General features: G+C 54.3%; 1 protein-coding gene and 1 long non-coding RNA gene across 4 annotated transcripts in view; both read right to left on the bottom strand.

Annotated features, from left to right (window-relative positions):
* Nucleotides 1-4: 4 nt before the first annotated feature.
* LOC141567322 (uncharacterized) lies at nt 5-8,760 on the bottom strand. The gene is made up of 3 exons (XR_012489924.2): nt 8,611-8,760; nt 8,127-8,239; nt 5-531 (listed from the first exon to the last, which is right to left on the bottom strand). It is a non-coding gene; the product is annotated as an uncharacterized LOC141567322 (long non-coding RNA).
* A 1,784-nt stretch (nt 8,761-10,544) lies between these two features.
* Nucleotides 10,545-13,924, bottom strand: part of RNF216 (ring finger protein 216) — a 116,281-nt gene continuing 112,901 nt past the window's right edge. For all 3 annotated transcript variants that reach the window (XM_019753628.3, XM_019753630.3, XM_019753629.3), the window contains exon 17: nt 10,545-13,366. In XM_019753628.3, the coding sequence (XP_019609187.3) occupies nt 13,047-13,366 (320 nt within the window). In that variant the 3' untranslated portion in view covers nt 10,545-13,046. The remainder of the gene's footprint in view (nt 13,367-13,924) is intronic.

Here is a 13,924-nt window from a genome sequence, read left to right as displayed (position 1 = left end):
GACTCCCGTCAGCCTCCAGAGGCCTGCAGTAGGAGGCATTTCGGGTGGGACCGTGCCTCCATGTTTAGAAGGTAGAGTTCAAGCCAACGAAAGTCGGAGCCGGTGCGCCTAGACTAGAGTTTGGAGACATGAGGCCCTGGGCGGCCCCCTTCCCATTAATGCAGGGAGCCTGTTGGCACCCATCCACACCCCTCCAGACAGGGCGCTCAGGTCCCCCTTCAGTTGGGATGTGTGGGGAGCAAGAGCCCAGTAGAGGCCTTGGGGCTAGTTGGCTGGATGGCTAAGCTTGGAGCTCAGGGCGGGTTGCCTACATCAGAATCAAAGCAGGACCTCTGGGAGGGAGGGAGGCATTTTCCCACCTGCAGACAAGAAGCTGAGGAAGTTTCCAGCTGTGAGGGGGGACCTGGGTCCTGAGCCCACAGTCGACCCCCATGTGGCCAGCAGCAGGGGCTCCAGGTGGCAGGCTGTGGTCTCCGCTCGCCCTTCTGCAGTGCCTTTAACAGCGCCCCTGGGGGAGCTGGCAATCCCATCCTACAGAGGAGGAGACTGAGGTCAGAGCAGCAAGACACAACCTTTTGGGTGGAACTGGGTGTCGAATAAGGTGGTGATTGAGGATAGACTAACGTGGTGAGCAGCAGGGGCACCACCAGGCCCGGGAAAGGGGGGGTAGCTGGGCTGGAGGCGCCAGCTTCCTACCTCGCTGCCCAAAGTGGTCTACGGAAGCGCTGATTGGCTGGTGATGACGAAACAGATGCCTTCGCTGTGATTGGTGGTCCCTGAGTTGGGGGGGGGGAGTCTCGAGATTGACTAGGACAGATGGGGGCTACAAATGGGTGTTGGGCCCCTAGCTGGGCCCTGGCGGCCAACCCCCCACCCGTTAAATCCAGGCTGGAAGCCAGTGACATGTGAGAGAGCTGAATGCTCAGGAGTCAAGCTCTTCACGACCTAGGAGGTCTCGCTCTAGGAAGCGGTTCATTTAGGGTGGGGGTCCCCCAGTTGGGCAGTTGTAGAAGCAGCGGGGCGAAGTGGTTCCCTGCGGTGCCGGGGGGTGGGGGGGGCTGACTGCCTACCTCGCCCACGGGGGCAGGGATGACCTAACTCCAGGGCCCCCTCTGGCATCCTCTGGGCCAGGCTCTGATTCTGGATAACATTCATTGTGCAAAAATGGGCGCTCTGCCACGTGGCTGCGCGTTCGGGCAGTGTGGGTTCCCGCCTACGAATGCGGCGTACAGTCTGATGGAGGAGCCCGCACTTAGGGGAGGAGGAGGACCTAACCCAGTACAAAGGACTGGAAGGGCGACCCAGGCGGAGGAAACCACAGGCAAAGGCCAGATGGGCGGAACCTGGGCAAGAGGTGGGGCGGAGCCTCCCTGGGTCTCAGGGGACGAGAGACCCATTGTCTCCAGATCCACGTGGAGGCAACTGGGCGTCTTCGGAAGGAGGTGGACTTTCCCATGGGCGCACGTGGGGCACCTTCAGGATCACCAGACTCACCCTTGCGCACCAGGGCTCCCCACTTTCTGATCCTTTTGGACCTTCAGGTCCCTCCTGTGGGAATTTGCTCTGGGGCCCCCAGGGTTCGGATTCCAGAGCAATGGGTACAGTTCTACTCCCTCAGGATTCCCCATTCGCAGGGGCGTGGCCCATCCCAGGCGACCCCGCGCATACACACCACACATACAGGCATGTAGTTACACACACACACACACACACACTGCCGCCCAGCACAGGGTTCCAACCTCTTCCAGATCCTGCCTGGCAGCTTCTCTGTACCTCCAGCTGGGTCAGGGACCAGCAGGAACCTACAGCTCTGAGGGTGGGTGCCCCACGCTGGCCATGGAAGGTGAGCAAGAGTCCAGCCTCTCATTACTCAGATGAGGAAACCGAGGCCTAAAGGGTGCTCAGTGACTGGGCAGGTGCAGCTCCAAGTTACTTGTCAGGGCCCAAAAGATCCCAATTGAAGGGAAAATACTCAATTTAACTTGTAAGGAAGAAAAACAAGAGGCAGGCTTGCCTTCTTTCCTCCCGTGGTCCTTCCCTGTCAGGGCACAAGTGCCAGTACCTGGAGGCTGGGCGCAGGCCGGCTGTGGTCCCGGCATGTGGCATGGACAGAGTAAACGGCCTCCCAGGGCCAGACCCAGCCCTGGCCTCCCCATTCCTGTCTGCTGGGACCTCCACAGGCCTAGCCCTTGGATTCTTCGTTGGGATGGACCCCAAGCCCTCCTGCGGGGGGCGGGGGGTGGGTTATGGAGCTGTCACCAGCCCAGGAGGTCTCAGGTGGGTCCCTGTGGTGGTTGAGGCCTCTGAGCTTCCTAAGTGTGATTCCATGGCACCTCCCTTCCAGGTTGCCTGCCCTCCCAGCTCAGGCTCCTCCCCTGTTCATTTCTGGGGAAACCTCGGTGCAGGACACCCTGGACCTGGCTGGGTCCCATTTCCTCCAGGGCCGAGCAGCATCTGCCACAAATTGGGACGGATGAGAGGTGACCTCCAGTGACCTTGGGAGCTTATAAATCACACAAAGGCATCCCCACAGCCTGTATGGACTCCTTGGGGACATTCGGGCCTCAGTTTCCTCCATTTGAGCAATGGGCAGTTGGGTTCCTGGCTTCCCTGGGCTATGGGCAGCAAATTGGTGGAGGGGCTCTGAGAACTCTGGGCCAGTGAAAAAGGAAGGTAACAGATGGGGTCTTTCCAGGCAAAAGCTGGCCTGGAGCAGGGGCCCAGGCCTGGGAGGGGCAGGGCAGGGCTGAGCATTTGGCCCGAAGCCCAAACCCTTTAGTGGGTCCCCTGGGTTTAACCAGGAGGCTGGGCTTCCTTGAGTGCTTATAATTAAGACAAAGGGTGCACAGAGATGGCGGGGGGAGCTACACTCCCCTTTCCCCCTTCCCTGGTCTGAACCCCAGGAAGGAATGGGGAAACCCCCCTTCCAGGAACCCCAACTAGTGCCAGGCACTGGGCAGATGCTCTGAATGGGTTACTATCATCATTAAGATAATAGGGTGGACGGATGGCTCAGTTGGTTAGAGCGCAAGCTCTCAACAACAAGGTTGCCGGTTCAATTCCCACATGGGACGGTGGGCTGCTCCCCCTGCAACTAAAGATTGAAAACAGCAACTGGACTTGGAGCTGAGCTGCGCCCTCCACAACCAGATTGAAGGACAACGACTTGGAGCTGATGGGCCCTGGAGAAACACACTGTCCCCCAACATTCCCCAATAAAATTAAAAAAAAAATTAAGATAACAGGGTATAAAAAGAAAGGGTCTCCCAGCCCTAGTCCTTCTCCTTCCAGAAGTAATACTGTTAGCAGTTTTTTATATTCTTCCAGAAAATTTTATTTAAGAAATTAATATTAGCCAGGCACTATGCCCCAATGAACTAATTTAGTCCTTGTCATGGCCTGAGTTGTGTCCCCCAAATTCACATGTTGAGGTCCTAACCCCCAGAACCTCAGAGTGTGACTATATTTGAAAATAGGTGAAAAAAAAAAAAAGGAAAGAAATGTAAAACAAAGATTAAAAAGAAAACTGGATCTTTAAAGAGGTGATTAAGGTAAAACGAGGTCAGATGGTGGGCCCCAATCCCACATGGCTTGTGTCCTTATGAGAAGCGATTTGGACACAGACACAGAAGACCACATGGGGATATAGGGAGAAGATGGCCACCTACAAATCCAGGAGAGAGGCCTCAGGGGAAACCAGCCGTATCTCCACCTTGATCTCAGATTGCCAGCCTCCAGGACGGTGAGAAAATATATTTGTCTAAGCTGCCCAGTCTGGGATACTTTGTTATGGCAGCCCCAGCAAATTGACAGTCCTTCTAACGCCCCCAATGGCAGGTAATACTGTCATTCCATTTATCTGTACAGAAACTGAGGCTCCGAGAAGTGAAGTATCTTGCTCAAGGCCACACGCCCAGTTCGCGGTGCAGCTAGGATTTATACATAAAACATGACGCGTATGTACAAGCACATGGGCACTCACATTCGTGACCAGTTCCTCCAGAAACCGACGGAGATCAGCATTTAAGGCCAAGTGGTTTGTTTGGAAGGTGACCCCGGGAAGCAGGAGAGAAGGGGAACTGAGATGGGGAACAAGAGGAAGGCAACACAGTGGACAATGGCTTTGGACCCCTGATGGGCAGAGCCACTCCCCCCCACCATGACCCTTGACCCTGCAACCAGGGGGCGGGACAGGTGGGGTTTCCAGGCAGCAGCTCTGTGCCGGAGATGGGGGAGCTGAGGGGCTGTGAGGGATGCTGGGTTTCTTTTTTCTGTTTTTGTATTTCTTTAAGTGTCGGTGAACTTCACGTCTTTTCTGCTTGGCACAGGCTAATCCTCCTTTACGCTGTCAGGTGGGCCTCTGGTCTAGGGCTGACCGCTAGCGATGGACGGTCACGCTCTCCTTCTGAGCATTCCAGCTCTGCTCCTGCTTCGGGCACGGGAGGCGTCCTCTCTGCTGTGCTACTGCCACGGCTGTGCAATGCTGTGGGTGTGTTAGCCTGCTCCTCTGCTGGGCCTTCACCTGCGTGACCTCATCTCTAGTGAGCTGAGGACAGAGGGGACCCTCTGCAGAACCTCTCTGGGAGGCTTTCTCCTTCCTGCACTTCTGCCATGGGGATTCAAAACCTCCCCAAAGTTTCAGTGGTCTCCTCAACTCCAAGAGTCCGTTTGGCCCCAGCAGGGCTTCCCGTCCCTGTGTCCAGACAGGCAGTGGGAAGTTGCAGAGTCCACTTCGTTCAGGGGTCACTGACCTTGCTCCTGTAGTCCCATGTCTGAAGTCCAGTCTTCCTTTATTTTGTCTGGTTTTTCAGTTGTTTAAGGGGGGCGGGTAAATCCATCATCCTTGTTACTCCGTTATGGCCAGAAGTGGTATATTTCTGCCTTTTTTTCTTCTTTTTATAAACAGAATTAACCTACCATACAACTTCAAGTGTGTACAATTCAGTGGCTTTTGTATACTCACAGAAATGTGTAACCATCACTGCAGTCAGGATTAGAACATTTTACCACCACAGAAAGACCAGACCCTTTATTACCCCCCTATCTCACCCCCATCCCGCTCCAGCCCCAGGAAACCACTAACCTGCTTCCTATCTCTATAGGTTTGCTGACTCTGGACATTTCATATCAATGGAATCATACAATCTGCGGCCTTTTATGTCTGACTTCTTTCACTTAGCATAGTGTTTCAAAGTCCACCTATGTTGTAGTGTGTATAAGCACGTCCTTCTTTTTTATGGCCACATAGTATCCCACTGTATGGACAGACTACATTTCATTTATCCACTCATCAGATGGTGGACATTTGCTTGTTTCCACATTTGGCTCTTACGGACCATGCAAAACCATCACTGTATGAAAACTGTCTAGGGAAACATCTCTGTAGACTTATAAGTCCAGCTCTTGCTTCCATGCCTTTAGAACACTTGCAAAATCCGAGCTCACTGTAGCCAGCCCAACCCCTCCACTTTACAGACGGGGAAGCTGAGGCTCCAGCTGGCAGGTGACGCGTCCACTGTGCCACCGGTGGAAAGGGCCCTCACATGTTATCTGACTCCAAAAACAATTAAGGTAACATTGGTGTGGCTTCTGTAGGTCAGATTGTCTTCACATATGGTCTCTCATTTAATGCCCCACAAACCGCCTTCTGAGGTGGTCATTTTATCCTCATTTCACAGATTTATTTTTCCAACACTTATTTCCTGGGCATGCCAGCTGCTGAGCACAGTGGTGTTCCCAGTCCATCTGGAGGGAGGTGCTATGGAAACTGTTCCACAAGCAGGGAACTAATCCGAGGTGGTCAGTGCCTCACTGGGAAAAGTCAGGGGACTGGGCCACGTCTGTCAGGAAATAGCAGAGCTAGATAGGAACTGAATGCTTGTGTCTCCTTCAGCAAGGCCCAGCCTCCAGGACGCTCTGGGCTTCCTTTGTGGTCTTGCTCCACAGCGGACAGGAGAGAGATGTCTGTGGGGGAGGTGTCAACGTCCCCTGGGGTCAGAGGCTGAGAAGGTTGGGCCAGCCATGAGGGCTTGAGCGCCACCGGGTCATCCGCTCTGTGCCCAGTTCTGGGTCCCAGTGTTCCTGGGAGGAGACCAGCCACCTGGGCCTCCAGCACGTCCTGAGTGCTCTGTCATGAGTTCAGTTTATGGACACTCTGACCCTTTTAACTCATGTGTTTCTCCACATGAGCTGTGGGAAGGTGAAGCTGCTTTGAAGGCCGGGCAGGGCCGACTCTCGGTCTCTGGGAGGGAAGCTCGGGCCATGAGGGATGCCAGGCCAAGCTCACAGCAGCCCTGGGGGGCCATCTCAGGGTTGCCACCTCAGCCCAACCCCAACTGAGAGAAGAGCTGCCCAGCCGAGCACGTCAACCCAGAACTTTTCTAGAAATAGCTCCGTGTGCCTGTTTGAAGCCATTGCTTTGGGGTGTGGTTTGTGCAGAGGAGATGTTGGAGAAGCAGGTGGCCTCTGACTTGGGGAGGCCTTGGTCAGCGCCTGGACAGGCGGTGAGACGAGGAACCAGAAGGCCAGGGAGAGCCCCGAGAAGCAGGAAGGTCCAAGGGTGCCCAGCACCTGGGTCTCCCAGGGGTGCACCAGCTTTCTGGCACCCCCTCTGCCTGTTCTGTAAAAGGGGTGGCAGATGCTGCCAGGCCTCAGGACTGTCTGCAGCGAGCGCCTCACTGACAAACGCACCCTACTCAACTGAAGCCATTGCCTCCCCAATCAGCCTGAAGTGCCCTGGCTCCACTGCGCTGTCTGCACCGTGGGCCCTCCTCTTGGCAAGTCCCCACTGGTGCCAGGTCCCCTTGGACTCTCTCCTGAACCCGTCCCACATGTGCTCCAGATGTGCTCCCGCCTGGCCCATCCCACCGGAGGCCAGACTACAGCCTCCTCCCAAAGCATCTCCCCTGGGACTCCGCCAAGGCCTAAGCAGTGATTCCGACACTGAGGAGTTGACTGAAAATGCAGATTCCTAGGAACCACCAGAACCACAGGCTCTGGGACCTGTGTCTGGACACCAGGTGGAGAGAACAAGGAGCCAGGGTGGGGCTCTTCCCGCTGTCGTGGGGCTTGGTTCCAGCCACCTCCTCTGTGATGCCTCCCCATCCCCTGGGCCACCCCTGCTGCCTCCCTGTTACCGCTGCGTCCAGGTCCCACCTGCCTTCAGAGATTGTAAAGGGAGGAAAGCAAGCTGCAGTGAAAGGTATGAAATGTGTCTACTTGCACGTTTGTTGTTGCTCCTGCTGGAGAGCCCGACAGCCTGACTACCCAGGTGAGCAGCGCCTTCCCAGGGCCCAGCCCAGGCCTGTACCCTCAGTGGCATGTGCATACACAGTATGTGGATGGGCATGCACTTTGCACAGGGCGTGGGCATGGACTCAGTGCCTGAGATTCCTGCGTGGGGGCTGACGCCGTCTCAGATCCACCAGACACATGGCAGGAATGACAAGCACTGTGTCCCCAGGGAGCCATCCACAGAATGGTGAGGGACAACAGCCTGTGGATGTGCACCTACCTGAACCTGGGGCCCACCTGGGAAAGGATTCTAAGGGACAGCGCGAAGGGACTCAGACAGCAGCCTGCCCTTACCACATCCTCCTGTGCCCGCCTTAGGCCAAGCCCTTCTCCTGTCTCATGTACCTGTCCCAATCTGATGAGAAGGTGCTGTAACTATCCCCACTTTACTGTCATGCAGCAGCTAGAAGGTGGCAGAGCTACGGTCTGCACTCCTGCAGATCCCTCAGGGAAGATTCTGAACATGTGACGTTCCAGGACAGACCCTCACCACGTCCGCTGAGGGAAGACGCTGGCCCAGGACAGCCGGGGCAGGTGACCCTGACGACAGCCTGAGCTGGCCCCACACCCCTCTCTCGAGGATTTTAACCAGTACCTTCTACTGCAAAGCAAAGCACAGCCAGTGGTCAGTTCTGGGCTGTCTCTGCCCAAATCTGCTGATGAAGGGAGAGGAGACAACGAGAGAATGGCTCTGACTTAATCCTGAGCCAGAAAGAGACACAGAAAGGGATGGAGACGAGACCATTTCCCTCAGGGTCACGAGGACACAGGGCTAGCACGGGCAGCTTTGCACCAGCCTTCCAAAAAGCAGTCCAAAGAGAAGGCTAACATACCTGTGGCAAGAGACTCTGGAAGGACGAGTCTCTGCTACAGACGCGCTTGCTCATCACGCCTCCCTCCTGAGGCTCCAGACAGGATGGAAACCTGTATGTCCGGTTTTCTGGTTCTGTGAAACATGTATCATCATCACAGAGAAAAGCCACACAGGAAGGAAGTGCATCAAAATAGTCTCAGTAGTTACTTTTGGGCAACGAAGCATTTCTTTTTCTTTATACTTTTCTGTGTTTTTACTTTTTTTTTCTATTTTAAAACACAACTGGCAAATGTATATATAAAAGAAGACACTTTCTAAGGATGGAAAAATAAAAGTTTGGACATTACAGTTACAAATGCTCCTGACCTAAAAGCAGCTCGATGTAAAGAAAGGGGTGTCAAAACAACTGACGCCTCCTTAAGATCAGATTCCAGAGGAAGTCTTAGGCCAGCCGGGCACCAGGGGCACAAAGTGAGGGACAGCACACAGCTCAGGGCTCTCACCTGGGAATGGTGGCGTGACATGGCTCTCAGGAGAGGAATCTGGGGAAAGCCACCGGAATGCACACACATATGCACACACATACACCGTCCTTTGATTCCCAACTCCACGACTGGAGAGACACCTATTGAAACACAAAGAGGGCGTGGGTCACTGAGGTGTGTATGCTGGCAAAACCATCGCAAGCATCCAGATTTTCTTTAACAGGGAATGGCTACTTGTGGGAAACCTACACAAAAAAATTTCACAGAAGGCACAAAAAAGACAAATTAGAGCTATTATAGATCCACAGACCTGGAGAGCACTCTAGATTGTAAAGGGAGGAAAGCAAGCTGCAGTGAAAGGTATGAAATCGCTTTTGAAAGCAAAAGCCCAAGGCCCTCTGCAGTGTGTTGTGACCTGCGGGCTGGAACGTGTGACTCTGGTTACCTGGACAGATGAGAAAAACAATTGTAGCAGATTAGGAAAATAGCCATTACTTATCTACTTATTGTTAACCTAAAAATAAAAAGGCCTTTCAAAGTGAGAGGCAACAAGTGTTTATTTGAAATCAAGAATAGCTCTTCAGCAATTATTAATTCAGGCAGAAGTCCAAACAGTGTTCTGATGAGGAGACAAAGGCCAGGGGCGTTTATGAGAAGGGAAAGGGGGACAATGACATCCATGGAAGGAAGGCGTTGCTGTTGTGCAGGTAACGTAACACAGTGACGCTAATCGTGAATGTTTGAATTTTCAGTCCAGTAGTCATCAGTGCCGTAGTCATAACTGTTTTCGTGTTATCTTTGCAAACAGTTCTTTGGGACATAATTTTACCCTAGTCCCAGGCCAGAGGTTATTTTGCTGTTTTAAAATTCTGGAGATTTGAGGCGTAAGACGGGCCAGGCAGTTCCTCTGGGACGGCAGCCCTGGCTGCATGTTAAAGTGGCTGCGTTTCTGTCATTCTCTACATTATTGGAACTGTAGCAAGTCTATGATATTGCTACAAGCGTGCACAATATGCCACATGTCCAGGAAGGACTAAATGGCACGGATCAATTTAAAAACACCCCGACCTGTTCAGAAGGTGGCAGTGTAGGTAACTCGTCTTAGATTTTTTTCAGGGTCCGTACTGGTGGCCCTTGATCAACGCAGGTTTGAACTGTGCGCATCCACCTCCACACAGATTTTGGGCGACTGGCCCTCGCAGCTCAAGTCTGCATTGTTCAAGGGTCAGTTGGTCTGGAATCCGGGTATACAAAGGGCCGACTGTAGTTACACTCGGATTTTGGGCTGTGATGGCAGTTGGTGTCACCGTACCACGCTGTCAAGGGTCGGTTGTACTTTTTTCAGACATACCAAAAAAAAGAAAAAAAACGTGAGCTTGGTTTGAGCCCGAGTGTGCTATGGTCCACTGGTGGTGCCCTCCAGGCCTTGGTGCTAATTCCTGTGGGTGTGGGCCTGGCACCCAGCAGGAGGTGCTGCCACTGGGTCTCTGGCTCTGGGCGTCAGCAGGTAAGAGGCTGTGCCTGAGGGAGGAGGCCCTCGGGCAGTAGTGCTGGACTCAAAGCAGTGTTTCTGCCCAGGGCCCAGTTCGCAGGGGGCAAGGCTCTGCCAGTTTGCACCCAAACTTCAGGGGACCCAGCTTCTGCAGGTTGCTCTGCAGCGGCCTGGAAGAGGGGCTGACCTCAATTTCTCCAAGAGGATTCTGTGCCAAAAAACAAATCAGCCATTTGCGCCCAACTCAGGCCTGGGGAGCCATGCAAGCAGGGGTAGCGTTAACGGATCAGGTATTTCTCTCCTGGGCAAGGGAGAGGCGGGAAACCTTCCTTCCCTGCGCAGGGCTGCTCCACTGGGACCAATACTGCCATGATCGCTCTGGAGCATGGCATTTATTTTAGACCTCACGCCAGGCATCTGCTGGCCTGACTGCTGTGTGGAGAAATAAAACCAGAAGAAGCAGGGTGCACACACATTTATTTACAAAAAATTCAAGGAACATGACACAGGATTTTTACACACAGTAGTTGAAACAGAATTATTTTATGTACTTTTACTACCAGAAGGTAAAGAAAAAATTTAATAACCATTTTTGCTATTTTTATACAAAGTGACAAGTCATGCACTTTTTTTGTTTTAAAATCTTTTTTCTAAGTGCAAATACTAGATTCCTCTCTCCAGTTTTAAGGCAAATTGAACAGGACTGTCATTGGGCAGTCTCTCGCTCTGGGGAGCAAGCATTGGCCTAGAGAGGGGAAGGTGCCAGGCTACCTTCTGCTTTGTCCCCCGACTCTGATCTCTGCAGGTTTCCTGTCATTTGCATCCTGCAGCCACCTGCTGGCTTGTCAGAAGTCTGTGGCCCCATCTCTCTGCAAAGCCTGTCACTAGTATGGAATGGACTGCTTCTTGAAGAGCCCAGGGTCCAGGTCCTACCTCTGGGACACTCAGGTGCCTGGAGGGTCATGCGGGGTCAGAACCCACAGCAATGACCTCCAAAACAGCGACTGTGCTACACCCACAGATCTGTGAGCCCCGTCTGGAGGCAGGTGCCCGAGGTTCAGGAAGGCAGCCACATGGGTCTACAAACAGCCAGAATGTGCTCAAAGAACAAACCCTTGGTTTGGCCTTGGGGGGAATCATTATTCTGGTCTCCCTCCTGTGCCAGGGGGACCGTTGCCATTCCCAATTCTGGAGGACGTGCCACATGGCAGTGACAGGGGCATGCCATCCGCTGGGGTTGTCCTTGCAGCTGTCCTGGGCCCTCCCTGGAGCTGCATGCCAGGGCTGTGGGGCAGAGGTGGAATGAATCCACTAAGGCAGCCTAGAAGGTTGGGGTGAACACTGCCCTCACGGGCCCTACCCCATGTCCAGATGATGTGCCTGCCTGCAAAGCCCTCATCTGGAGGAAAGGCAGCAAGAAAGGGCAACTTAGCAGATTTACCCCATTTTAATCCTTGAAATGCATGTGAGAAGCCAGTGGCAGCAGGGGACTACAGAGCATGACACTCAGTCCCGACAGCGCTGAGCAGGGGAGCAGGCCCCTGGCTGCAGGAGGGCAGGACAAGGTCTGTGATGGGCCAGCAGCCCACCCTCATCTCTGAGGCCTATGGGCGTGCCCTGAACTTCTGGGAACCCCCGTTACCAGATACAGCAACAGGAACAAAGGCCAACACATGGAGCCAGGCAGCTGTCTCAGCTGAGGCCTCAGCTCCACACAGGCTGGCATATGACTTACCGAAAGTGGGTGGGGCGATGCTTCAGGTGCCACTCAAAACCTGGGCAGGGCTGGACAGGAAAAGGGAGTGGACCAGGCAGGGACCCCGTGCAGACCCAGAGCTAGACTTAACTAATCTCAGGAAAGGGCAGCTTCTGGGTGGGCGCTGAGCACAGTCTGGGTCATCTGTCCCTTTGGGGAAAACCACTGCCCCCACCAAACCTTTGGGGAGCTGTTCACTGCCTGGTTGATGGCAGAGAAGGCTCCCCAGTAATTGGGCTGCTTGGGAGAGCCATCAGGACCGTCACAGCTGCCTCAAGAGGATCTGTTTGGCAAAAGTTCCAGAACCATCACGACTACACAGGCTGCCTGACTTGGGGTAACATATTTCTTTTGACTTTCCAGACTGAGGGAGAGTCCAGTGGGCCACAGAAAACTGGGTAAGTTCAAAGTGAGTGAACAGCTAACATTTCTTTAGAAAAACTACGAAACACAACCCATAGCACAAGATGGTCTCTCTGTGGTCTCATGTGAGTGGGCCAAGAGGGAAGAGAACAGACCCCTGAACAGTCACCAGGGTGGTGGCCTGAGGTCCTGGGTGTGAGAGACGCGGGCTGTGCCCTCCCCACCCTGCTCCTGGGCCTGTAAACACCTCTGCCTCCTCTTCATGGGGACCAGCTGCCTCAGAGCAGCAGAGCACCCCTAACTCGCGGTGGGCCTCAGGACGAGGGGACAGAAGAACTGGCCCTCGAGACTCGGTCCGGCCTCAGCTCTCTCCCAAGGGCACTCTTCCACACTTACTTCAGCTTCAGTACGGAGGAGACTGTGCAGCGGTAAGGAAGGCCTACGTGGTTTGTAACTGAGAGAATTCTGTTGTCTGCGGGGGAAGGATGGAGGCAAACGTTTCCCTTGTCTCTTTCTGCAGGGACATGGGTGACAGAGCAGAGATGGGCTACATTGTGGCCAGGGCCACTGCACTGGCAAGCTAGGATGGCAGATAACTCTTCAGGAAGTGGATATTGCTGCCCCCTTAGCTGCCCAGCTACCGTAGCCGCCGGCCTCTCTTCAAGGGGCAGTGGCCCTTCCCAGGGAGAACTGGGAAGACCAGCATATCCGTTAAGAGCCAAGCCGGCCATCCCTACCTAGAAGGCATGGGCAGAGCCACTGGCCCTAGGGGTAGACGGGGCTCCAACCAACCCCTGCCCCATACGGCTCAGTAGGGCTCCCAGGAGGGCCAGGGCTCAGGCGTCAGAAGCGATGCCGTGGCTGGGGGCCAAAGTGCATGGGCAAGTTGTGTTCCAGGGGCAGGTGGACGGGGGCAAAGTCGTAGTTGACACGCACATTGGGCAGAGGCGGCACGTAGGGCGCCGGGATGGGGCCCATGTTGAGGGGGAAGTTGTTGAACACGGGCCGGACGGGCGGCAGGGGGAAGGGCGGGTGCACAAAGGCGTAGGGGGCGATCTGCGGCTGGCGCAGGTTCTGTGGGACAGGCCGCGGCAGGGCCTCCACCCTCTGCACTTTCTCCGGAAGCTTCTCCAAGGGGGGACCGATGCGTTTGAAAGTGTTCTCTGAAAGGGAGACGGGATTTAGTTGAGAAAAGAGTTAAAGCCAACTGCACCTCACTAGATCTAGTTCGGGACCTGGGCTGCTCATCCTGCCCCTGGTCCCACCCGCCCGGAGCCTGGGACAAGGCCAGCAACCTGTGACCTCAGCCTCATTTCTACCTGGGCACACAGCAGGGCTGCTCAGGCCACAATGAGGCCGATGAAAGTACAAAATGCAGCAGACACACGGACACCCCCACCCCAGCCATCAAGGACAATTATACTTCCAACCAAGCATTATCCTCCAGCAATCACCTTGGAAGGCGGTGGATGGATCTGCTCAGAACAGGTGGAGCTTCTTTGAGACTTTCCTTAAGAGCCAGGGCCTGGATGGCCGCTCACAGAAACCTCAGAGGGCTCAGGGTGAACCTACTGTCTTTTTAGTCTGGTTTGGCTTTGATTTGCTTCCTAAGTTCAAACCCATCCCTTGGGGCTTCCTCATCAAGGAGATGCTGAACCTGGATTGGATCCCACAGGAAGCAGTGAAACTGGAGTGTATCTATAGTCACCTGAGGGACAGAA

This window comes from Rhinolophus sinicus, chromosome 5 (genome assembly GCF_057876585.1).
Source record: "Rhinolophus sinicus isolate RSI-liver-muscle chromosome 5, RSI-T2T, whole genome shotgun sequence".
Taxonomy (NCBI): domain Eukaryota; kingdom Metazoa; phylum Chordata; class Mammalia; order Chiroptera; family Rhinolophidae; genus Rhinolophus; species Rhinolophus sinicus.
Note: the sequence above shows the minus strand (reverse complement) of the source record. Positions and strands in the feature narration are given on the sequence as shown.